This window comes from Phragmites australis, chromosome 5 (assembly GCF_958298935.1).
Source record: "Phragmites australis chromosome 5, lpPhrAust1.1, whole genome shotgun sequence".
In the NCBI taxonomy this organism is placed as follows: Eukaryota; Viridiplantae; Streptophyta; class Magnoliopsida; order Poales; family Poaceae; genus Phragmites; species Phragmites australis.
The window spans coordinates 2707421-2731468 of NC_084925.1; the positions used below are offsets into that span (position 1 = coordinate 2707421).

Below are 24048 nucleotides of genomic sequence, written 5' to 3' on the forward strand. Positions count from 1 at the left end.
ATCTACATTCTAATCTACCATTTCAAATATTATATTTTTCTGAGCTTATTTAGTTATTATTATAGCCACATAAACGACAATTTACATGGTAAACACAACATGTTAGCACTTATTTTTTTATCAATTTTTTTTTACACATATAGACAACACTACATACACATATTAGTATGTTAAACTCACATACATGCAAATGTAAATTCTATCACACACTTAAATACTAACATACTCGTGTGTGTAAATATGTGTATATCAAATTTTGAACTTTTGCTAGATGCAAAATAGTGAGATTTGCTAGGGGTGAAACCTTTTGATGTGGCTTCATCACAGCCCCTCCTGAATGGGAAAAGTCAAGGGCTAGGATGGAAAACAGATGGCCGGATCTCCATTAGAAAACCTCCACCGAAACTGCAAAACCCTTTTTGCCTCCCTCCTCTCTTCAGATCTCCTCCCCTCCCCCTCGCTCCAAACCCTAGCTCCACCCAGCCCCCAACCATGGCGGCAATGATGGTAAGCTCCTACACGAAACCCTCACCCCAATCCGTTCGCACACGCCGCCGCGCTCGTACGCAAGCTCGGGCTCGCTGATCCTGATGGTCATGTTCTCGTTTTCGTGTTGTTCCGCAGCAACCGCAGATCATCCTGCTCAAGGAGGGCACGGACACGTCGCAGGGGCGCGCGCAGGTGGTGAGCAACATCAACGCGTGCACAGCGGTGGGGGACACCGTGCGCACCACGCTGGGGCCCCGAGGGATGGACAAGCTCATCCACGACGACAAGGGCGGCGTCACCATCTCCAACGACGGCGCCACCATCATGCGCCTCCTGGACATCGTGCACCCCGCCGCCAAGATCCTCGTCGACATTGCCAAGTCGCAGGACTCGGAGGTATCCATCTGCCTACTTATCGTTACTTGGAGCAGTGGAAACCCGCCTCAGTGCCATTTAGTTGATGCATTTCTGGGCTCTGGTAGTTGCCACTATTAGCACACAGTCAAGACCGCTGACGTATAATTATACAACATTTCATGCTATTTAATCTGAGTCGAATAGGCTCGATTTATTAGAGTATGATAGGGGCACTATTGTGGGAAATGACTCATGAATTCACAATTTAGTCGTGGATAATCTGTGAGGTTGAGCCACAAGATGCGAAATTGAAAGTTGAATAGTGGAGACATAAATTCGTCGTAGGGTGAATTACTGATCTCTGCTGTTTGAACAAAGGCATGTCAACTATTTTGTTCAGTCCTTTGGCACAGAGAAAAGGTGTCATAAAGCTTTTTGTTATATACCGCATTTGTTCTTTTTTTGTTTGTACTTGTTTGCTTATATGATTTGATTTTTCTTTTTACTCATGTGCAGAACCTCATTGCTTCTTTTTTGAGCTATATGAACCTCTGTTGATTTTGACATTCATAGAAGAAGAAACTATTTCTAATATTAGGTTAAGTCTTGCTTGTAGAATATTTTATGTATTCTAAAACAGTTGAGTTGTACATTTGGTCACTTGAATTTCTATTATGAAGTTATAATTCAGTCTGAGTGATCAATCGGTTTTGGCTTTTATTTTCTTGAGTTGGAATGATTCTTGTTACACTGATTGAACATAGACATACAGATTGAGCTAGACCTTGAATTTCTTGTTTATTCAGGTCGGTGATGGGACAACTACTGTGGTGCTTCTAGCTGCAGAATTCCTAAAAGAAGCAAAACCTTATGTTGAGGATGGAGTGCACCCCCACAGTCTAATTCGTAGTTATAGGAATGCAGGCAATATGGTATGTGAGCACTTTCTTTCTTTTGAATGACCAGACTTTTTAGCAACTTTCTGTCGAGGATGAAGTGCTTCTTAGCAACTTTCTGGACTTGATTCTCTGCTATTTGTGTCAGGCCATTCAAAGGGTTAAAGAACTGGCAGTCAGCATAGAAGGGAAAAGCCTCGAAGAGAAGAAATCATTGCTAGCCAAGTGTGCTGCTACAACACTGTCGTCAAAACTGATAGGTGGAGAAAAAGAATTCTTTGCTTCTATGGTTGTGGATGCTGTCCTTGCCATTGGAAATGATGATAGGCTTAATCTTATTGGGATCAAAAAGGTAATTCTTGCAATGTCCGCTTCAGTGACATTATGCTGAGTTGAACAGTCCCAAGATATTAGCTCTTGATGTGTCTGTCATTATTTTAACTTCTTAACTGATATGTAAGGATTGAATACTAGGTAACCAAGTAAAAAATCTTTTCATCTAGAACGATTGCACCTGTGTGCATATTTGTTTTGAGGTGTAGAAATGACATACTTGGGATTTGGGTAGTGTATATCAGTATATATGTTGTTTGGTAAAGCACTTGAGTCAATACCATCAGCAGGTTCTTGGGCCTCTTTATTTGTACATCATGGACCGTCTGCACTCAATTATTTCAGCTAAACAGCATGTTTCAGTCCCTGGGATGCTTGCTTACTTAGTACTGTAATTGAGCATCGTTGGGCATAAGCATAAATATTGGTTAACTGCAACCCTAGAACCAGATATAGGCCTGGGTTGCAGGATGTTCGGGGCTTGCCAGTGAGCCCTCACAGTAGCCATTGAGCTCTCATTGCAGTGTTGTTCATCTATTGCAATTCTGATAGATGCATACTGCTGTAATGGGGTGACTTGATTTGCGTAGTCAGTTCATTTTACGTTGTCGGACACTTGCATCACACGTTCCACAACATAGAGTTGGCAGTTTGGTTTGCTTTGTGTTTCCTGCTGAGAAGTAACTTTTAGGTGTACTCACAGTTTGAGTATGTGCTGTACTAATTGGATGTAGCTCCCTGCTAGGAGCTGTCTTTTACAAAGTTATCAGGTGTTCTCTTCACTCATAAGCTAACCATTTATCAGACAATTTTATTCTCCGTTTGCCAGGCTCTCAGGGATTCGATCCTACAACAAATGCTTTATCTTGCAGAATGAAAGGCATTCATTTAGAAGAAAAAAATCTATGCTGGGATTCGTGTTAAACTAATTGATGCGCCCAGTATCAATTGCCTTTAGTTTTTACCATTTTCCATGTTTTTTATGGATTTATTTTGCTTTTTCCCGTTCCCACAACCCACAGACTACATGCTTTCGCATGCTGGACGTGCCATGTAATATACTCCCTCCATCCACTTTTATAAGGCATATTTTGATTTAAAGAAGTCAAACTTTGTAAGTTTTGACCAAGAGTTAGTCATATTATACACACACACACATCTTTGTTTCTGTATACCAAAAAATGGACCCTCGTCGAGCCACGTCGTCGCTTCCCTATTGTCGTCCGATTGCCGCGTGTTAGCGATCCATCCATTCTTTTGTGTGCCTCTCTGGATCCATCCAACTATGTTCGGCTCGAAAAACCAAAATAAAACTGCACGGCTGGGCTGCTCAACCCCTCCCGATTGCTCGTGACCTCGCCTCTCTGCGCCTCCGGCCTCTCCTCCTTGCCGTCTCTGGTTCTCCCGCCCTCCTCTCCAAGGCTCGTGCTCCGGTTCCACCGCCGCCTCGCTGGAGCGCCACGCCTCTCTTCAGCGTCTCAAGCCCCTTCACCGAGTTGTCCAAGGCCCGCGTTAGGGTTGCTGCTTCTGCCGACGCCGGCACCATCGCCACGGTCCGCGCCATCGACGTGGCGGAGGGTTCCTGCCATTCCTTCCCCGACCGGTGGAGTGCATCCGTGGTGACGCTGCCATTTGCCTGGCCAAGTGAATCGAGCGGGAGCCCGTCCAGGTGAGTCGATTTCTCTCTCCCTTGCTCGAATTTCGCAGCTTCCTTGAAAATTTCGTTTGGGAAAGAAGCCTGCAGTATACTTCCTGCTGGTGGTATGCTTAGCGATGGTGCTATTTGAACAAATCCTCTCTTCAGGTGGCTTCTCGAAGAACCTAATACTGAACAGTTGCGGGAGGCTGCTCGAGTAGTAGCATGGGAGTGATCCGATCGTTCTGTTGCATGGCTTCGATAGGTGCGCCACAATGCAAGCACAAATTTCATGGTTCAACTTGCAATGTCCGATTGTAGTGTCAGTCATTGTCCAACGAGTGCTGCTGGCAGAGTCTTGGCTGAGATTCCATACCCAATTAGCAATTGGGGCCTTTAAAAAGTATTAGCCACAATTAATTTATGTTATTGATGGAATCACAATTTATTGCTCTTTAGTTGGGTTGTGCAGAGCTAGCTTGCCTTTTATGTGTTCTACAGATCATCGGTACAATTGCGCATTCCCATTTCTGACATGCTGATTTCTGCAGTCCATTTGTTAGGCGCACTAAACATCTTTGATGCAATGCTCCTTAGGGACGATTATGGATATATTAAGATTTTGATTTGTCTATTCCCTTGCTTCCCATGGTTTCAGTTGGCACTAGAATTGCTATGCAAAATGCTGTGCAATGCAGTTTCGGGTTCAGCTGGTTGCTATGCAAAAGTTCAGGTTCAGCGCTTTGAGTGCTTCAACCTCTGTCTTCTTACATTTTTTCTATTGAAGAGTCAATGACCCAACTTCCTCTTTTATATGAATGTTGTGTTGCTCTGTTTAGCTTTCGCAAAAGTTAGCTTCCCCAGTCTCTGGTGTTTGGTTCCCTGATTAGGATCATGCTCACAACCACCATAATACGCTTGGCCTAAATTGCAAAAGGAAAGCTGTGCTTATGACTTTCCCTTGCCTTTTCCTTGCATAATCCTCCAATATCAATAGACCTTTTGTCATGTATATCATATGATATATTGTAACTCTAGTTCTTCTATGCCAGTTCCTTGCAAAAATATTATTGATACGTAGATACGTAAATAGCTCTTGAATCCCGCGGCAACGCGCATGGTACCAGCTAGTTATATACATGGTTAGTGTACAAAATTTGTATCAAAAGATTCGTATTTCAAAGTGCTTTGAATATGATGTTGATATTGTGGTGATTGACAATATATTGTAAGAGAAATTAAAGGTCAAGATCTACTTTTAAATACTTTTCCATACCAAATTACGCCTTATAAAAATGGACGGAGGGAGTAGTATTTATTTGATTTTTCACCATGAGACATTAAAGCCTGATATTGTGATGTATTTATTTCCTTAGGTTCCTGGAGGTACCATGAGAGATTCTTTTCTGGTTAATGGTGTTGCGTTCAAGAAGACATTTTCGTATGCTGGATTTGAGCAACAACCAAAGAAGTTCTTAAATCCAAAGATCCTTTTGTTGAACATTGAGCTAGAATTAAAATCTGAGAAAGAAAATGCAGAGATCAGGTATCATGATTGAGTCTTTGAAGCCCACCTCCTACAGAACATGATGTGTTTGACTGTTTTCCAATCTTTACTTATATTGTTGTATGCTTTTCAATCTTTGCTTATGTTGCTCGATGCGTATAGATTATCAGACCCTCTGCAATACCAATCAATTGTTGATGCGGAATGGAACATTATATATGACAAACTCGATAAATGTGTGAAAAGCGGAGCAAAAATAGTTCTGTCTCGACTAGCTATTGGTGATCTTGCAACACAGGTACGCTGACATGACATTGTTATTGTAATTGTCCTGCCTTTTGGCCTTCTATTCTATAGCCTGGCTCAGTTAATTTGGTTTCATACAGTATTTTGCAGACCGGGACATTTTCTGTGCCGGTCGTGTCACGGAAGAGGATTTGCAACGTGTGGCTGCAGCAACAGGTGGAACTGTTCAAACTTCTGTAAATAATGTCATCGATGAGGTAAATATGCCCTTTTTTGTGACCTACTGAATCACCCGTTCTTGGTGGATTCTCGTTTGGACATTGAGGGTTAATATCAGTTGCCTGGTGCTAAATGCATGTGGATTTCTCTCTCTTTTTGAAAGGTACTGGGTTCTTGTGAGGTATTCGAGGAAAAACAAGTAGGCAATGAAAGATTCAACATATTTAGTGGCTGCCCTTCTGGTCAGACAGCAACTATTGTCCTCCGTGGTGGCGCGGACCAGGTTTTTTATTGAATTACATCTCATTATCTTATGAACAAACTGAACATGAATGCGCTTCAATTACTTTTTATTCTGTGCTAGTTCATTGAGGAAGCTGAACGAAGTCTCCATGATGCCATCATGATAGTGAGGAGAGCTCTTAAGAACTCTACAGTTGTGCCGGGTGGTGGTGCTATTGATGTATGTCTAGTGGTCAACTTGTCAACATTAATGATTCAGCCTTTCATTCAACTTTAGGCTGATCTTTTATATTTTGTGTAGATGGAAATAAGCAAGTATCTCAGACAACATGCACGGACCATTGCTGGGAAGTCTCAGTTTTTTGTAAATTCGTTTGCTAAAGCCCTTGAGGTACATATTCCTTTCCTAGTCTATGCTTTTTCTTCCTTATCTGATTCAGGGATGTGCTTTTATTTATATCCTGCACTTGAAGCTTTTCTACTCTAGCATTATTAGAATCTCGATCTCCTTTGCTAAATCTACAATTATAGTGTCGTATTGTAGGGGTAACCGCTTGTTGATTTGGCTAACAATCTGTTTGCCATTAAGGGAAGGACATAAGGTACAAACTGCTGGAAATAGATGCAAGATGATTATTTTTCATTTCGTTCTTTTTAAGAAAACTTTGAATGTGCTACCATTGGTTTTAAGTTTCGGTGATGTGCATTGTGATGTTTCATGTTGGTCCATCACTAGTAATATTTGTCTGGTTATTCTAATTATTGCATTTGGTGTTCTGCCAGCAAGGGCCACAGTGCTGATCAATTGTTTGATTGGGAGAAATTACGTGTTAGATCTCTTGTTTTGCAACTTGAAGCTAAGTCCACTCATTTGAAATAAAATCGTCCTGCAGGTTATTCCACGGCAACTTTGTGATAATGCTGGATTTGATGCGACTGATGTTCTCAATAAGCTCAGGCAGAAACATGCATCTGGTTGGTTCTCTTAAGCTTTCTGTTGAATTTAGTGTACACTTTTGTACATGTTAATACAGCTGTGAAGCAGCAAGGTATCTATTCTACTGATGCGTAATTCACTTGTAACAGGTGAAGGTGCTAACTATGGTGTAGACATCAACACTGGTGGAATTGCTGATTCCTTTGCTAATTTTGTGTGGGAACCTGCTGTTGTGAAGGTAATTCTGCATAATTATTTTTAATTTTCATTGAAGTATCTGTGTATTCTTAATTTCTTACGTTGTTAATATCGGGAAAACTTTTTTGTGCAGATCAATGCTATAAATGCTGCAACTGAAGCTTCCTGCCTTATTCTTAGTGTTGACGAAACAGTGAAAAACCCAAAGGTAAGGAGACTTCAAAAGGCTGTGGCCCACACAGTTAAAAACACACCCTCTACTCTGTTTTGTTGGTAAGGAGACTTGCAAATGTTTACTGTTCATTACAGTAAAACCCATGCTCTCTACTCCTTTTCTTTTGTTTTTTGAGTGGAGAGTCAAAACTATCATTTTGTTTTGCCAATGCACTTCCATTCATTATGGTCTACTGGTAAGCCATCTTTTATATGCAATCTTAATATAATCCAATCTATCCCTTGTGCTGGGAAGACTTGAATCAGTATAAGAGATAAATGGTCAGGCAAGAATCTTCTATCTACCTGGAGAAATTATTCGCATGCTTTCATCTTTTGACTTGCGAGTCAATCAGCTCATGCGCTCTAAAAGTTTTGTTCAACTTCTAAGGACTCCACTTTTCCTCTTTAATAAGTCCAATAAGACCATAAGATTGATGTGAACTGTGAAGAACCCAATAATGGCTTTGTTTGTTTGAAATTAAGTTGGTGCTAAGTTCTCGCTAAATATTTTCTATCTCTAGAGCACATGTGAGCAAGAAGCTTTTCGTATCAAAGTTTATTGATTCCAATTACCATGCCTTCTATTTTGGATGCTCTTCACAACAAATTTATTAATGACTTTTAGCATTTGATGTTTAGAATAGTCCATGCTCCATATCATCTGACTTACTTTTTTCCTTGTAACTTTTTGTCATACTCTAGTCGGAGAGTGCACAAGGTAATGCTGCTGCCGGTGCAATGGGTGGTCGTGGTGGAGGAGCAATGCGTGGCCGTGGTGGAAGGGGTATGCGCAGACGGTAATTCTAGTCACACCAGCCCTGAAACTTCATGTCTTCGGCGCTCTGGTGTGTCGGATTTTGGAGAAACTTTGAAGTTTATTTGCGCAGGCCCTTCTCGCATGCCTACATTGTTTTTTTTTTCCTTCTGTACTTCTTATGTCTAATGTTAGAGCTTGTGTCCAGTGTAATGTATGTTCTATCCTTTTACCTTTTCTTCAGAGCAATGCAGCAGCTGCCGGTTGTGATATAGTCGCTCGGATTATTTGCTCTAAATTTCTGTTTCTTAGCTTATTTTTCTGATGCAATTGGTGTTCTGGTTCTGGCCCCTTGTCATGCATGCGTTTCTGCACCATTCTTGGAAAGAGCTGATATACCCCACTCGCTGGTATTTGTCAATGTCGAGCAACTGGTTCTCAGGCAGGGTTTGAAAATACGATGGTATTCGCTTGGTTATCACGGTTATTGGTCAATTCGGTCAGCATCATGTTTAGAAACCGTGCAGTTACTAATCAAACTCAAAATAAAAGTTCAAAAAAATGATCGTTTTTATCAAAGTTACTGACCTCGGGTGGTTTGGGGGTGGGGGGGGGGGGGTTCTATTGAATTTGTGAACTCTGTTCTCAGGATGAGTGGCGTTTACGGTGCCTGTTGGGGATCGGTTTTCTGAGGCACATTGAGGCTTGTGAGCCTATGATTTTCAAAACGATCGAGTGCCAAGGTGCAAGCCTTCTGCAATGATCTTACCCCTGCGTGGATCTTAAAATGGGCGAATTCCCAAAGCTAATGGGCGTCGTCATTGAACAGCTTGTGTAACAAGGCAAAAAATAACTTGGATCCCATGTGTTGAGCATCCCCAAAAATGACTTGCATGCACTGGCATCCAGTGCTATCCACCTTTACAAAGCAGAGGTTTAGGTTTTGTTTGGTAGAGCTTTTAGAGCAGTTTCTCGGCTAGAATCAGGAGAGCTTTGCTAAATATCAGCTTTCAGTTTTTAGCTCCCTGAGTGAAATCCGTATGAGTGATTCTCTGAAATAAACTAGAAGCTGGGGGGCTAAAAAAAGCTGCTTTTCCTGATTCACTTATCGTACAGAATCACTTCCTCCATATAGTTTATTCTAGAGAATTACTCTTCATAGAGAATTTGAATCAGGAAGAGCTTTACCAAACAGACCCTAGCATGCACTGACACTCTCTTTGGAATATCCAAACAAAGGTTGTCTGTCCTGGCCTAGTACCCTCTTCATCAAATCTAGACTGCAAGCCCACGCGGAGTGCAGCTCTCTCCATCGCAAAATCCAACGAGTTTTTTACCACAGGTCTACAAAGAGCGTGCACACGGAGTGTTGGCGCACGCAGACGCAAATAAGGGGTGCAAATTGGTGAACCTAATGATAATGATTGATCCTGTTTAGTTCAATTAATAATACTATTTTTCTCAATTTAAGTAAAATTTTGAAAAATTAATGTAATTGATAGAACTAAAGATAATCCTTGTGTACCTTAGGTTAACGACGCAGGGAAGGGGTCACCAAATTTGACTGTACCGAGACCCCACCTATGCTGTGGTGTCCTCTTTCAGAAATTTATTAGAATTCCTTATTTGCCATAAAAAATAAGGTTGTTCCCTATTTATCACTGAAAAAAATAGATTTTCTTATTTGTCATTGGTTGAGTTTTTCATCCATTATTTGTCACTGCCATCCAATCTGCTGTTAAGTGAGATGTGAAATGACAAAAGTGCCCTCTTCCACTTCCTCTCCAACTTCTTGCATGCAGTAGCCCCCCTGAGCCGCTCGACCTCGGTGTCCGCACCTCCAGGTTGACCTGCACGTCGGAGAACCAGGCCTCTAGGCTGAGCCAGACACATCACATAGCGACATAGCTCACCCAACCAGCGGTGCAACGCACCCAACTGGCGGCACAACCCACCTAGTCGAGAACTCCATAGCGGCCACGCATACACACTGGCCAAGTAACAGAGCCACGGCAGAAGGGCGCCAGCACACACATGTGCACAACGGTAGTCAGCACGTCGCGCTGGCGAACAACCTTTCGTCGAATAGGTGTCACTGCTTCCTTTTCGGCGCCCACCCTTTATTTAGATGTTGGGGCAAGGCAAGCCCAAGGAAAGTCTAAGTTGGTGCTCCATCTCGACCGGCATCCTGCTCTCGAGTGAGTGTGGTTCTTGAGTGAACTAGTCATTGCATCCTGCTCTCGAGTGAGTGTGGTTCTTGAGTGAACTAGTCATGATTCATCTTATTCCTTGACTTCCTTACTAAAGACATTAACAGATTGGCACATCTTGAATCAAGGAGTTGACTTATTACTACTAAGGGTTCGACAACACCAAACATCGGGTAGTATGGAATAAAATAACTCGACTGACTAACAAGGAGAGGAACGAAAAGTAGCTCTACTGTTAAGTGGAGGTTAGAAGTAGCTTTTTGCTTTTTTTTTGAGCTTCTTCTCATTCTTCTTTGGCACCTACGGTAGAGATCGAAGGAGATACTTTCTAGCTCATGTGTGTAGCATCTGAGTTTTTCAGCACTATCACCTCATTGAGATTCAATGTATAGGGGAATCGAACCCCACCAACAAGGCTATGCTCAATGATAGGTTTCTCAAGGAACAACTACTGTCACCCTAAAAATGCAAAAATAAATTCGGAAAAAAATTCCCACTCTAGTTATCTATTGTGACAATGTAAGTGCCACTTATGTTTGTGCCAACCCCGTGTTCCATTCTAGTATGAAGCGCATTGCCATTGACTTCCATTTTGTATAAAATCAAATAACAATTTATTTTAGCAATAATATCTTTATTTAATAGAAATTCTCTGTAGCAAATTACCTTGAAAGGGAGGTGCTCTTTATGATGCTACGGACGGCTTGCTATTTCCTACTTTTGAATTTAGATCCAATATCTCGTATCTATAAGCAGGGGGCGCTCATGCTTCTAGGATCTCAATTTGTATTTACTTGAATGATGTTACAAATCTCCATCAAAATGAGTATTTTCATAATTGAATAAAAACGAGGAGCCAAAGATTATAGGGGGCTACAACTACGCTTTTGCAGCACTGAACATGGTTCCGGATGCTCAATATATTGTGTTTGGAGACCGTGACAGCCGGCAGAGCTACAGCGCACGACCTGCTCAACACACACGAAACAGGGTGGCCAAATCACACGCCAGAGCTGACAAACAGCTCGACGGCACGACGGTCGGAGGCACACAAATAACAGCTCAACGCCGGCGTGGCACCCGGCCATGCACCCACGGCGGAGAACAAACAAACGTCCGGCTGCGCACATACTTGAAAGGCGGCGGCTCATACAGATCGGCACGGCAGCAGCAGCACGTACGCATCCGCCCCGCCGCACGCCTTGCACGCCCTCGTCCTGGCCCTGTCGTCGGCGCCCTCCTCTTGCTCGAAGCAGCACGACCGCGCGTCCTCGGCCTCGCCCTCGGCGCCGCCGCATGGCGAATGCAGGAGCTGGTCGAGCGTGGTGCGAAGATCGGCGTGCAAGGCGTGGTGCAAACGTCAACCAATAGCAAATAAAAAAATATTTTTTTCAATGATAAAAAAATGATCTTATTTTTCAAAGACAAATAAGGAATTCTGTCTCCATGAATCGACCACCACCACGAGGCACAAGTCCCACCTCGCCCGCTCGCACGCCTCTTCCTCCTCCCCTCCTCCCTTCGCTGCACCCCCCTCTCGCCGCGGCATTTCCTCAAACACCACGAGCGCGCGCCCATGGGCAGTCTCCAGGTGCCCTCCTTTCCAGAATGCCGGGAGAGGCGTCCGACGGTGTCGGCGTCGGACCTGGCCCCGCTGTTCGGCGCGCAGCGCCGCCACCTGGACCACTTCTTCGAGCGCCTCGACATGTCGCAGGCGGCGGCGTTCGCGCAGGCGCTCCTCGACGCGCCGGGCGCCGTGTTCTTCACGGGCGTCGGCAAGTCCGGCATCGTGGCGCGGAAGATCGCGCAGACGCTGGCGTCGCTGGGCTTATCGCGGGCCGGGTTCCTGGCCCCCGTGGACGCGCTCCACGGCGACATCGGCGCGCTCTTCCCGGGCGACGTACTCGTGCTGCTCTCCAAGTCCGGCGCCTCCGACGAGCTGCTCGCGCTAGCGCCCTGCGCGCGCGCCAAGGGCGCCTACCTCATCTCACTCACGTCGGCGGCGTCGGGCGCTGACTGCCCCCTCGCTGCCGCGTGCGACCTCAACGTGCACCTGCCGCTGCATGGGGAGGTGTGCCCCTTCGGCCTCGCGCCCGTCACCTCCACCGCCATTCAGATGGTGTTCGGGGACACCGTCGTCGCCGCCATCATGGAAGCGCGGCGCCTCTCCAGGGACCAGTACGCCGCCAACCACCCCGCCGGCAAGATCGGCAAGACCCTCATCTTAAAGGTAACTGTTACCTCTAACCCAAACACAAACAAGCTGCCCGCATTGCAGTTACCAATTTTTTTAGAAGGAACTTGCAATGATCTGTGCTGCCTTGCCCTGATAAAATTCTCGTTATGATTGGGAAATTTTTTTTGTCGTCATCGAACCGAAATTTTGTTTCCGTTTGTGGTTACCACTCACTGTTTTTTTAATGTGGGGAGGGGGGACCTTAAGCACGTGCCATTTTCGCAGTCTTTTCATTGTCGAAAGAAAAATACAACAAAGCACCTCATCATTTAAATGATCCAGTTAGTCACAATTTCGTAGCTGTCGGTGATGAGTGAGCTGTGCATGACATGACACATTTGAATGAGCATTGTTCATGTGCAAATTTGGGTGGAGAATGGAAGTTACAGAATGTGAAAACAAGCCTAGATCTCATTTCTTCAACCATCTGATTTTCTATGTGTGTTATCATTGAATCAGCGTGTCTGGCATTTTCTTAGTACTATTACGATTCCTTTACCGTTGAGTGTCGGTGGCGGCAGGCTTGGTTCTGTGAATTGCCCTGGTGAAATGCTTGTTAACCGTCACGAACTCATTATTGGATAGTTTTTGTCAGTATCCAACCCACGTTTCTTTCTGTTCATGGTTTCCTGTCACGGTCTTTTTCATATGGGGGACCTTATGCACGTCCCATTTTGGCAGTCTTTTCATCATGACACATTTGAATGAAAGCAGTGTTCATGTGCAAATTTCGGTGGAGAATTGAAGTTACAGAATGTGAAAACAAGCCTAGATCTTTTGGTGTTGTCATTGAATCAACATGTCTGACATTTTCTTTTCCAATGGGTGATATGTCTCTTAGATTATTTGTTCTTACAAAAACACCCTGCAGGTTAAGGATGTTATGAAGAAACAGAATGAGCTTCCGCTGTGCATGGAGGGAGATATGATAATGGATCAACTCACTGAGCTCACTAGTAAAGGTTGTGGGTGTTTACTGGTGGTTGATGACGAGTATCATTTGATTGGGACCTTCACCGATGGTGATCTCCGGCGTACACTTAAGGCAAGTGGGCCAGCTATTTTCAATCTCACAGTTGGAGAGATGTGCAACAGGTTTGTCAATATCAACTCATTATGTTTTACTAGGCCTGTATGGATTTTTTTTCCAGCAAGCGTGAGGCGTGTAAGATAGTAAGTTCTTTTAGTACATCGGATTTGGAACGCTGGCACCAGACCAGAAATTGGTCCCCTTGGTTTGCTGTAAACTGAACTGCTAGTTTTCCTGCCAGCTTGATGCCTTTTGTTCATTTGTTTACTGCCTCTTTCTGGAATTCTTGCGTTTTCTGAACCATCTACTTCCCATAACATCCATGGCCGTCATAAGTTAAATTGCAAGAGAAAATGAAGTGGCAAAAGTGTTGGAACTGAATAACAACCATGACATAGGAGTTTCCTGTGAACACATGACATTATTACTGTGTACTATGAAGCTATGCAACCTGCCATTTTACGAAGAATTGTAGCATTTTTAAATATATGACCATATTATGATCTATTGACAACATTTTGTGTTAGTAACAGACATAGTAGTATTGTTAGACTTCAATGTAAAATGTTGTGATAAACAGTTCATAGTGAGTATTATTATGTTTCTTTTGTTCAGAGTTAGTTTTAATCATCTTTTCTGTTCATTTTCCATATCTTTTGGTTTGACACTAGTGTTGTCTAGTTGAATATTTGGTGCTCTGCAAATGAACTTTCTGCTTGCAATCTTTTCAACATTTGTTTTCCCTGAAACCAAGGTTAGTACTGTTGCTCTACAAGTGAACTTCATATGATTATGCAATTGGATTCTGGACAGATCTTTCCAACCTTTTTTTTAAGGATCTTTTAAGTTGATATGCCAGGCAGTGTGTTCATTCAGTGGTCACTGGTCACAAGGAAAATAAATGCCTTTGGTGTAGAACATATGCACCCCCCTTATATTTGCTGCCTTCTTCATTCTTTGAATCTGCGTACTACCAAGGAATATTTGAAAAAAAGAATTGTGAATCCTGATTTCATATGTTGTGGTGTAAATATGCTGTGGAAATAGTTCTGAACATGATCTAGATACAGGGCATTGCCTAACTGGCCTGCTGCATCTTTCAGGAATCCAAGGACAATCACTGCAGAGGCAATGGCAGTCGAAGCCATGGAGAAGATGGAATCACCCCCTTCACCTGTGCAGTTCTTGCCTGTTGTCGACGACAATAATGTCGTGTGCGGAATCATCACATTGCATGGATTGGTCTCTGCTGGATTATAAGCTTCCATACCAACTTGGTCTCTACTGGATCATAAGCTTATGTACCACCTTACCCGGTTCTTTCTTTGCATCGACATCTACGTGGCCCAAGACTTTCAATTGCAAGTATTCTTGGCAGTTCAGCCGATATCTGAAAGCGTCTTATCTCTGTAGTAGTATGTGTATTCTAGAAAGTATGTGGAAGCACAATTGTGTCCCCATGTTTATAGTGAGTGTATTGTAAAAGTAATATGCGAACGAGTACTGAGATTCCAATGCAGTCCAGTAAGCAGACATCCGATCCTGACGCGAGTCTGGACGTTGATAAGTGAACGATACTGAGTTGCTTTGAATGTTACTGTTTAGTCTTGAAGTATATTGCAAGAACGTTGGCTTCGAATACATCTATGAGATAAAGTGTAAAGGTGGCGCTAACTTTCAGCTTGTGACACCGAGTAAAACTTGTTATAAATGAGTGGGAAGCTTCAGAATAAAAAAAGAACGACTGCAGGAGCGACGATAGAATTAAAATTTACAAGCAACATTCGCACCCTCTTGAGCTTCTTCGGTGGTGGTGTAGCTGACACAATCACGCTTAGTGACTTGCGCAGTCTTTAAGGCTTAATGAGAGGATTGCACGGGTGGTAGTGGCCGTAGAGCATTCACCATGGCTCCAGGTTTCGGGAAAGGGTATTCCCGTGCAAAGTGACCGACGTGCCCGCAGTTGTAATGTGGGACGCTGGGGCCACCTGCCACACTCCCTTGAGACCCCATGGGTTGTGGAGGTTGTCCTTGCGGAGCGGAAAAAGTTGGACACCGCACTATCCATATTGGCCACGGAGTAGCCGAAGCCGTCATGTGGGATTGAGGGGGTTGACTCTCTGCACGCTGACGTTGAGAGCTCCTACTCACAGAAAGTGACAGAGTCCTCTTGCGCTTCTTCTCTTTTTAGTGGTTCTTCATCTTGAACTCCACCATGAGGGAGGTGCTTACTAACTTGTTAAAGTCGACGAACTCATGTGTCGAGAGACGGTCTTGCATCTTGGAAGTGAGGCCATTTACTGTTTCTTCTCATTGATGCTGACCTCTTTCGGAGCATACTATGCCAAGTGATTGAACACTTGCACGTACTCCATCATAGGCTTGCCTCCCTACTTAAGGTCCATAAACTTCCGTCTCTTGATCTCCATAAAGCCTTTGGGAATATGAAAATTCTGGAATGTCTGACGGAACTCCGCTCAAGACATCCGGTGATTAGCGGGGTGCAGGGCCAAATAGTTGGTCCACCAAGCGCCAACCGCACATTGGAGCTGATGGGCGGCGAAGAGCGTCTTCTTATAGTCCTCGCACTGAAGGAGAGTGAGCTTCTACTCGATGGTGCGAAGCCAATGATCCACATCGAGCGTATCCTCAGCAGATCCTCAGCACGTGTGAAAGTGAGTGGCTGAGCTCAGAGGAAATCCGCGAAGCCATCTCAGCGCTCGGCCCCACCTCCTCCATGAGAGGCCGTGTTGCGCACGAGGGCCTCGAGGAAAGCCGTTTGAGCTTGGTGGGTTTTCTCTATCTGCATCAACACATTCGCCATACTTGGCGGTGGGAGCGACATGGGGTTATTCTCATTGGAACCCTCGGGACAATCTCTGACATTTTGACGGGTCCTCATCCTATTATGGCGGTTAGATAAAAGAGAGGCGAAAACGTCAAATTCCAACATAGATCAATGCTATCTTTGCTATGTCGAATTCAAACAAGTGATGCGCATTAAGATATCATATATCAAGGAAAATGCATGTTCAAAGGTATGGTGCAAAATGAGAGACATGAAATGAAAATATACTCGATCCTCATCTACTCGTTTCTTTCTCGAGTCCATCTCTCTCCCCTACAAGCATCACAATCACATTAATCACCATTCGCATGAGAAAAATAAGTATTCGTATGAACGGTGCTTCTGCAACTCATCGCACAAGCGATGTTTTATACGTCGCTGCCAATGTATTCATGTCCCGTACCATTATCTTACAGGACATTTCATGTAATCATCACATAGGTAGACGACCATATCTATCATCGTATGGTGGATATTCATACGTTATTGCTAATATATTCACTTCTCGTACCATCGTCTTACAAGATACTCTGGGCCCCTACCTCGCACCGGTTGAGCCCTCGATACTTGCCGCTATCGGGATGCGTTAATGCAACATAACAACAAACGACACAATACACAAACAAACAATCCAAGTGCACCGAGCATGCATACGTTACACTTAGAGGCATATTATAGCAAGTTCATATGTATTAACCCTGAGAAGGCATAAAAGAAACTTTCGTGTTGTGCTTAGTGGATTAATTACTAGCCCACGTCCTAAGCATGTTTAGGCTACTTCCTTCAACCAAGCTCTGATACCATACTGTAAAAAATCGTTCAGATAGTATTCTAATTAATTACTAAGTCGATATTTGCATAATCACGACTATAATGATTAACCAGAATACCACTCCGGTAGTCCTGACACGTGTTTTGTGTCCAAGATCAGAACACATACCTCTCTAACATATAGTATCGCAACGCAGTTTAAGAAAGAGCAAATAATTAAAGTTATATTACAAGTTCTTAAAAATTTACCAAGTTATTACAATTTACAGCAAAAGAGAGCTAGAGAGAGATAAAAACCAACTCAACTCCTAACCAACAAAAAAAACTACGCATTGGAAGACTAAAGACTATACAACAAAAGAAGGATGGAGCTATATGCCCTTAGACTCTATCACAAAAGTACGACCTCCGAGTAGTTACCTACTCATGCCTGCCACCACCCTCGGTGGGCGTGAAGTAGCCAAAAAACAACTCCTCACCGGTAGCACCTGAAATAGCAACGTGAGTACGAAGGTACTCGCAAGACTTAATCCATAATGTACACTTATAAATAGTCCAACTCTAAGGATTATGCATTACGATGCTAGTAAGAATACAGTCACATGATTAAGTAAATTCATATGCGAAAGAAAATTTAACATAAACATATGTGAGCATCTATACTTGACCAAAGTAACAAACTAGCCCATAAACATCAACTGAACGTAATATAAAAGGAATCATAGGAATAATATCTGTAAAGCACCATCTCAACTCATCAAGCACCTCAATCCATATTCGTAACTCTACGACTACTGCAGATGGACAGAAGCATGCTCATGACCGAGAGTGTGATATTTTGAAAATATTTTCACACCCTGCAGTGGGTACAACTTTACACATAAGACTTGAGAACCATACGGCTCGCACGACCACACATGTCTATACAAGGGGGTACTTATGTCAACCTTTCCTAATAAGCCCTAACCATTTGAATCGTGCATCGCTCGGTGCGGCGCCCACTTTGATTAACTCTCGGAGCAACCACAAGTGTCTCTACAAGCGCACCCGCTCACACCATCGATGTTCAAGCCTAAATGATCACAACTACAGAGATATTCAACTTATCTTACAATTATATCGACATGTGATAAGTATGATAAGTGCTAGAGTCAACTGCAACAACGATCGGTGCTTAAGCGATCCAAGCGATCTCCAGTGTTCGGGTTCCTCTCCCGACCTACCCAGGAGAACTCTACATCCGGGTAGGAGAAACACCCCTAACAACGACCACATCTCATCTCACCCTCACCACTCATCCAACCAACACCATCAACCCATCATTGTGATCATTGTACAAGTAATTAAAGTCTATGTTCGTGAACAACGAAATATTTCACTGCTCGACTTCTAACGAGGGCCTGAGCACTTGCTAAGCATCACAAATAATATTTTAAATTAGACAACATCATATTAAACCTAGGCTACAAGGATACTGATCAACAATTATTCATGACAAGAAAATTTGTGCATCAACATAATTTCTACCCATCATAAACTCGACATCGACTCGAACGCATGCATAACGTACATAAAGCATATTTACCACATTAGACACATATGATCCAAATTAATGGGAGAAATATGCTTAGATGCTTGCCTTGCTACTTTGTGGTTTGTCTTATGCTACGTGTGCGACACTCGCAAAACTCGGGTAGATTGACGTTGCCTTCAACCACGGTCGCGACACACTCCGGTTCTTCATTCGCTAAAGAAAAATGTGTGCAATGATGAGCATGAATGAAGTGCATAATGTATGCTATAATATGCATAACAATAAGCTAAAGGTGTAAGAAATATAAAGAAATAATGAAACTTGCAATCTAAACAACGCTGGAAAAGTAATAGGAGGCTGGAGACTCCGGGTTGAAGTCGGAGTATCCGGGTTTCGAAACCTCTGGATGAACCTCCGAGTGAGGGCTCTCAGTTAGCCATTTTTGGAATAACTCGGAACCTCCGGATTGAATCTGGATACTTTAGATTGGGACGAACACTCCGGACGAGGTTCCGAGTAGGGCTCTTGGCTAAATCTAAATTGAATTTATTCATACCCTCCGGGTTAATTCAGACTATCCAGGTTCTGGCCAAGTTGAGTTCTAAAGTGTTTTTCCCAGTCGATTGAACTCGCATGCTAAATCTATGCTATATTAATATGTATATGCCTTATCTAAAGGGTTCTAGACTTAAATTGCACCCTAAACCCCAATGATTTCTAACGACAATTCAATGGAGTTTCTCTAGGTTTACCCGAACTATCCGGGTCAATTCGGATTATCCGGGTTGTCCAGAGAGGCTGCTTCAAGGGAAAAATTTCGACCGATTTGATTTGCGAGCCTCTTCAAACGAAAAAGGGGGACATATTTGAGATAGTTCATAGAGTCTAGAACTCCCTCACCAATCTAGCAACACGATTTCTAACTCAGATCTCACCCAAATCCTCATTTTAGCTCTAAATCTCAAGAACTCCGCTCCAACTCAAAATCGACCAACCAAATCACATATTCACGCCAAGGGAAGCCTAAGGGACTTACCCACAGTGCTTGTGGAGGTGGGTGACCGTCGTGAGATAAAGGAAACACTCAGGAAGAGAAAGAATGACAGTGCTCCTCGTTCTTCAACCAAGAACACCAAAATGAGCCAAAATTGGCTCGAATCTTCTGGGAAAATAAAAAATGAATTGGATGGATGGGAAGCTCATGAGCTAGTGATCGCGTGAGTACCACATACGTACCTCGATTCGGCTCCTAGAGTGTGGATTCGAGGGAGAAAGAGAGAGGGAGCTTGAGAGGGGGGGGGGGAGCTCCTGCTCCTTGGCCGGTTGGAGCACAGGTGAGGGAGAGAGCGAGCTGAGATAGAGAGAGAAAGAGAGAGAGATAGAAAGAGAGATCAGGTGGGCTGCTGCCCCTTGAGAGATGGGGTGGTTGGCCCACCTAGTGGGGCCCACGTGTTAGAGAACAATCCATTTTAGCTGCGAATTCTATTCCTTTCTCTCTCGAATTTCCTTCTCTCATCCGATTGACTCGAAACAAAGTGCTCTAGTGTGCCTAAATAAATTGCCTTAAAATTATTTATGACACTAATAATGCATAGTTAGACTTAATTATATGATCACGGATTTGAGATGTGATAGAAAGGATTGCTGAGAAGTTGACAGGTAAGATAATTCTTGTTGTCATGAAAGAAGTACGTGCCAAGAGTAGGAATTTGAAGTATAAATTGCACAGGTGCCATCCAAATATTGGGGATTTGAGTGGGGTTGACAGCCAAATGAGGATGTGGAGGCATATTGTTGACATCGAAGCTCATGAATGCAGCTATAGGGAATGACAGATGAGAGGCCTACCAGGTACACATGCCATTAGTTTCATTGGTTCTCTGAGAGGCTTGGAGCTAGAGGATTTTGTAAGCCCATATTATTCTATTGACATGTTCAAGACAGCTTATGCAAATTGGGTGCCGCCGTTGCCTGACAAGAGCCAATGGAAATAGGTTGACCTAGGATTCAAATTGTTGCCTCCTCTAGTAAAGAGAGGAGCTGGAAGGCCAAGGATCAGAAGGATCAGAGGTGTGTAGGAAGGATGTTCAACCAAAAGAAGGGCCAAATGCAAGAGATATGGAGGGTTTGGACACCTCATGAAAACATGCAATGAAACTGTAGCTGATCTATATGTCCCCCCTCCAGCACCACCGAAGCCAAAGCATGTCAAGATGAAGAACAAGGTCAATGTAGTCTCTAATGACAAGGAAGCATCCATGTAAGTAGTCCTGACAGCCTGTATACTTGTTTTTTTTTTTTTGCAACTTTACAAGTTTATAACTTGTCCTATTACTGCAGGTCAATATGTCCAGGCCAAGTACCTGCAGTGGATGTGAAAAACAGCCCTAGGCCATTGAAAAGGAGGCAGAAGGCAATTCCGATGGACAATGTAGTACCTGCATTGGATGTGAAGAACAGCCCTGGGCCGTTGACAAGGAGGCAGAAGGCAATCCAGATGGACAATGTCAACAAATAGATGTCTTTCTATGTTATTCAATGAGATGAAACATGTATTTTGTTGGCCACTTGTGGTATTAAAGGACATGTATTTTGTTGTGCTACTAGTCCTGAAGAACATGGGTCATTTTGAAACTTGTATTTTGTTGGGCACTTGTGGTACTAAAGAATTATGCTGCAATTTTCTTTTATTGGGCACATTATTTGCCATTCATACAAAACAAGAACAGTCAAAATTCATACAAGAACAACTTCAACTTCTAAGTTCATTAAAGCAAGCAATAGGGTTACAAAATATGCCCATAACATCCATGTTGTTGAGCAACCAAATAACTAACTACATTCATCCACAGACCACAAACCCAGAGCATTGACTGCTTGCACTACTACTACCTGAAGCTACCTACTTGACCCACAAGAGCACAAGAACAAGCAGTGCTACTAAAACATTCACTGAAACAACCTTGAGCAGCCTGTCAACAGCTCAAGAATTCGCCTTCACCATTTCAGCATTCATCTCCGTGTGCATCCCAGTCATGGCTGCATTCATTCCCTAAATGTTCTAGGCATTGCTGCGATGGCGACCTTCATCTCGATCATGTTGTTCTTCATTTCATCCACTGTGTTCTTCACCTTGTGCAAGGCAATCTCCATCTCACCTTTAGGGCTGCTCACATCCCAAACAACAGCCCCTTCCTCATCAACCACTCCTCATACTCGTCTTGAAACATGTAAAAATTGCACGCTTCCTCCGTCTGCAGTGGTGGTAGAAGCATCACAATCGAAGTTCATTGCTCAAACCAACCAAAATTGAACCCTGCTTAGTCAAATCCCCAATCACCAAAAACCCTAAATCTACAAATCCCCATTCACCAGAAACCCTCAGCCCTACAAATCCCAATTAAGCACTTACATGTTCGAGTCTAACGCACTTGTAGAACTTCTTCCCTGTGTTCGGGTCGTGAATTGCCATGCGCGCCACCACGGTCTTCTTGCAATACGGGCAGGGACAAGAGGAAGATCTCCCCCATGCGTATTCCTCGACCGGGATGACGCGCTTGAGGCCGAGTGGTAGAATGCGGACATCACCGTCGACTGACACCTCTTGCCGCGTCTGGCCTAGGTAGAGGGATAGAGCGGTGACGATGGGGGGAGGGGACTAGTGATGGGTTTGCTGAGTTATGTGGGCGCTACTGTGGTTTGAGTTGGTCTGGTTGCACTAGCTACCTCAGGGGCACCATTGTCATTACTAAAAATCTACCTGAGGAAATGAGTATTATAAGGGATCCGGTGTCTAGTGGACAGTTTCCACCCAAGAACATAGTCTGCCAGCAAAACAAGAAAGGAATGGTGTCCCATGGCCAATTCCAACAATAAGTGATGTCCTGTAGCAAATTTCCCCGTTGATGTACTACGAGATCTGCGACCTTAAATTTTTAATAGAAAAGGCATGCGTGATAATTTGTTTGACAGGTGTAGCATCTAAGCTCCTAGGCAAGTGGTAAGTATTTCGGTGATTAATGTCAATCATATTATTATGGCTAACAAGTTTGCTTTGAAGGGTAATTAAAAGATTAGTTCATAATGTTGTTGGGTGATCTTGGTCACTTAATTAATTGGATGATCGATCAAATGATGTGAACATCAAGATTAAAGTCCTTCTAGTTCTAAGTGCTATAAGGAGATGAAGGACACTTAGAGTAATACAGTTCTCTTTTGTTCTTTGATCATACTATAAAGAGGGGCTAAGAGTAGTAGCTTGATCTAGTTAAATCTAGATTTGGTTTGATGCACACTTATGAATTTCTAGCACTAGGTAGCTTAGAGAAGCTCATAGATGAGTTGAAAATAAGATATAACTTAAAAAAGTTTGAATCAGACAAGTTCTTAAAAACCTCTACACGTCGGGTGGTCCGACGCTAAGGAGCTTGTACACACCGGAGTATTTGTTCAGAAGCGCTTTAATTCTTGTACACGCTGGATGATCTAACGAGGATAAGTTGGTTGTGTCGGAGTATTTTTCAGTAGAGGGATTTCAAGTTATACACGCTGGATGGTCTGACGCATATATGGGATGCTTCGCCGAAGTAAAATCTAGAATGTTTTCTGTTGAATGGAAAAATGACTTATACACGCTGGATGCTCCGGGGCATATATGGGAGGCATCGCCGGAGCAAAGTCCAGAGGATTTCCTTTCAGTTCAATGGAAGATGGATTTATACACGTCGGATGGTCTGGAGTATGTATCGGAGGCTTCACCGGAGAATTCAGTGGGTAGTTTTTGGTGGACGATTCATATCGGACGGTCCGGTGTTTAGAGCATGTGCAATTTGGCATTCACAAAAAATATGAGTGGTCAAGCAACAGCTAGTTTTGGATCTCTAGCTTATAAATACCCCTTTATTTTGTCTCAGCTAGGTAACCTTGTGAGCCAGAAGAGCTAAAACACTTAGTGAGTGATCAAGAGATAAGGAGTGCATTAGAGTGATTTGCAAAGTTCTTAATTGAAAATTAAGGACATCATTAGTGCAAGAAGAGTAGCAAGTATGCATCTAGTTGTAGTCTAGACTTGATTTGGATTAAGTGAAGCTATTAGCTTGTTATTCTTGGTGGTTGGTAACACCTAGTCGGTCTTAGTGATTGGTGATATCTTGGTGAGCTCTTGGGGTTCTTGTGCGAGTCCTAAAAAGAAGCTTTGTGCTTGGTTTGAAGCCTGCCAATTCAGAGATGGAGAAGTAGCTATTACTAGTGAGCACTTGAGTCTTAGTGACTTAAGGGGAGTCTTGGTGACTCAATGGGGAGCGATATCTTTAGTGGATGCTCTAACGAGAATTATGGAGGAGTGCCAACTACTTGATATATTGGGGGGGGGGGGGGGGGAATTGGTGT

General features: G+C 43.4%; 2 protein-coding genes across 5 annotated transcripts; both read left to right on the top strand.

Annotated features, from left to right (window-relative positions):
* The first annotated feature begins 354 nt into the window (after window positions 1–354).
* Window positions 355–8347, top strand: LOC133918393 (T-complex protein 1 subunit eta). 4 transcript variants are annotated; one of them, XM_062362256.1, is made up of 15 exons: window positions 356–507; window positions 625–885; window positions 1653–1778; window positions 1891–2094; window positions 4370–4444; window positions 5088–5257; window positions 5381–5516; window positions 5605–5721; window positions 5847–5966; window positions 6048–6146; window positions 6228–6317; window positions 6820–6901; window positions 7013–7101; window positions 7195–7269; window positions 7980–8347. In XM_062362256.1, exons 1-15 carry the CDS (start codon window positions 493–495, stop codon window positions 8076–8078), a joined length of 1758 nt encoding a protein of 585 aa, XP_062218240.1. In that variant the 5' UTR covers window positions 356–492; the 3' UTR covers window positions 8079–8347. The 4 variants fall into 4 exon arrangements, 2 of the variants coding, with proteins under 2 accessions (XP_062218240.1, XP_062218241.1); XR_009909751.1 differs by lacking the exons at window positions 7195–7269; window positions 7980–8347 and adding an exon at window positions 6458–6528 and having other exon boundaries at window positions 355–507; window positions 7013–7070; XM_062362257.1 differs by lacking the exon at window positions 4370–4444 and having other exon boundaries at window positions 357–507.
* A 3323-nt stretch (window positions 8348–11670) lies between these two features.
* On the top strand, window positions 11671–15038 carry LOC133918394 (probable arabinose 5-phosphate isomerase). The gene is made up of 3 exons (XM_062362259.1): window positions 11671–12471; window positions 13349–13572; window positions 14611–15038. The coding sequence occupies exons 1-3, from the start codon at window positions 11818–11820 to the stop codon at window positions 14765–14767; spliced, it is 1035 nt and encodes a 344-aa protein (XP_062218243.1). The 5' UTR covers window positions 11671–11817; the 3' UTR covers window positions 14768–15038.
* Window positions 15039–24048: the final 9010 nt, after the last annotated feature.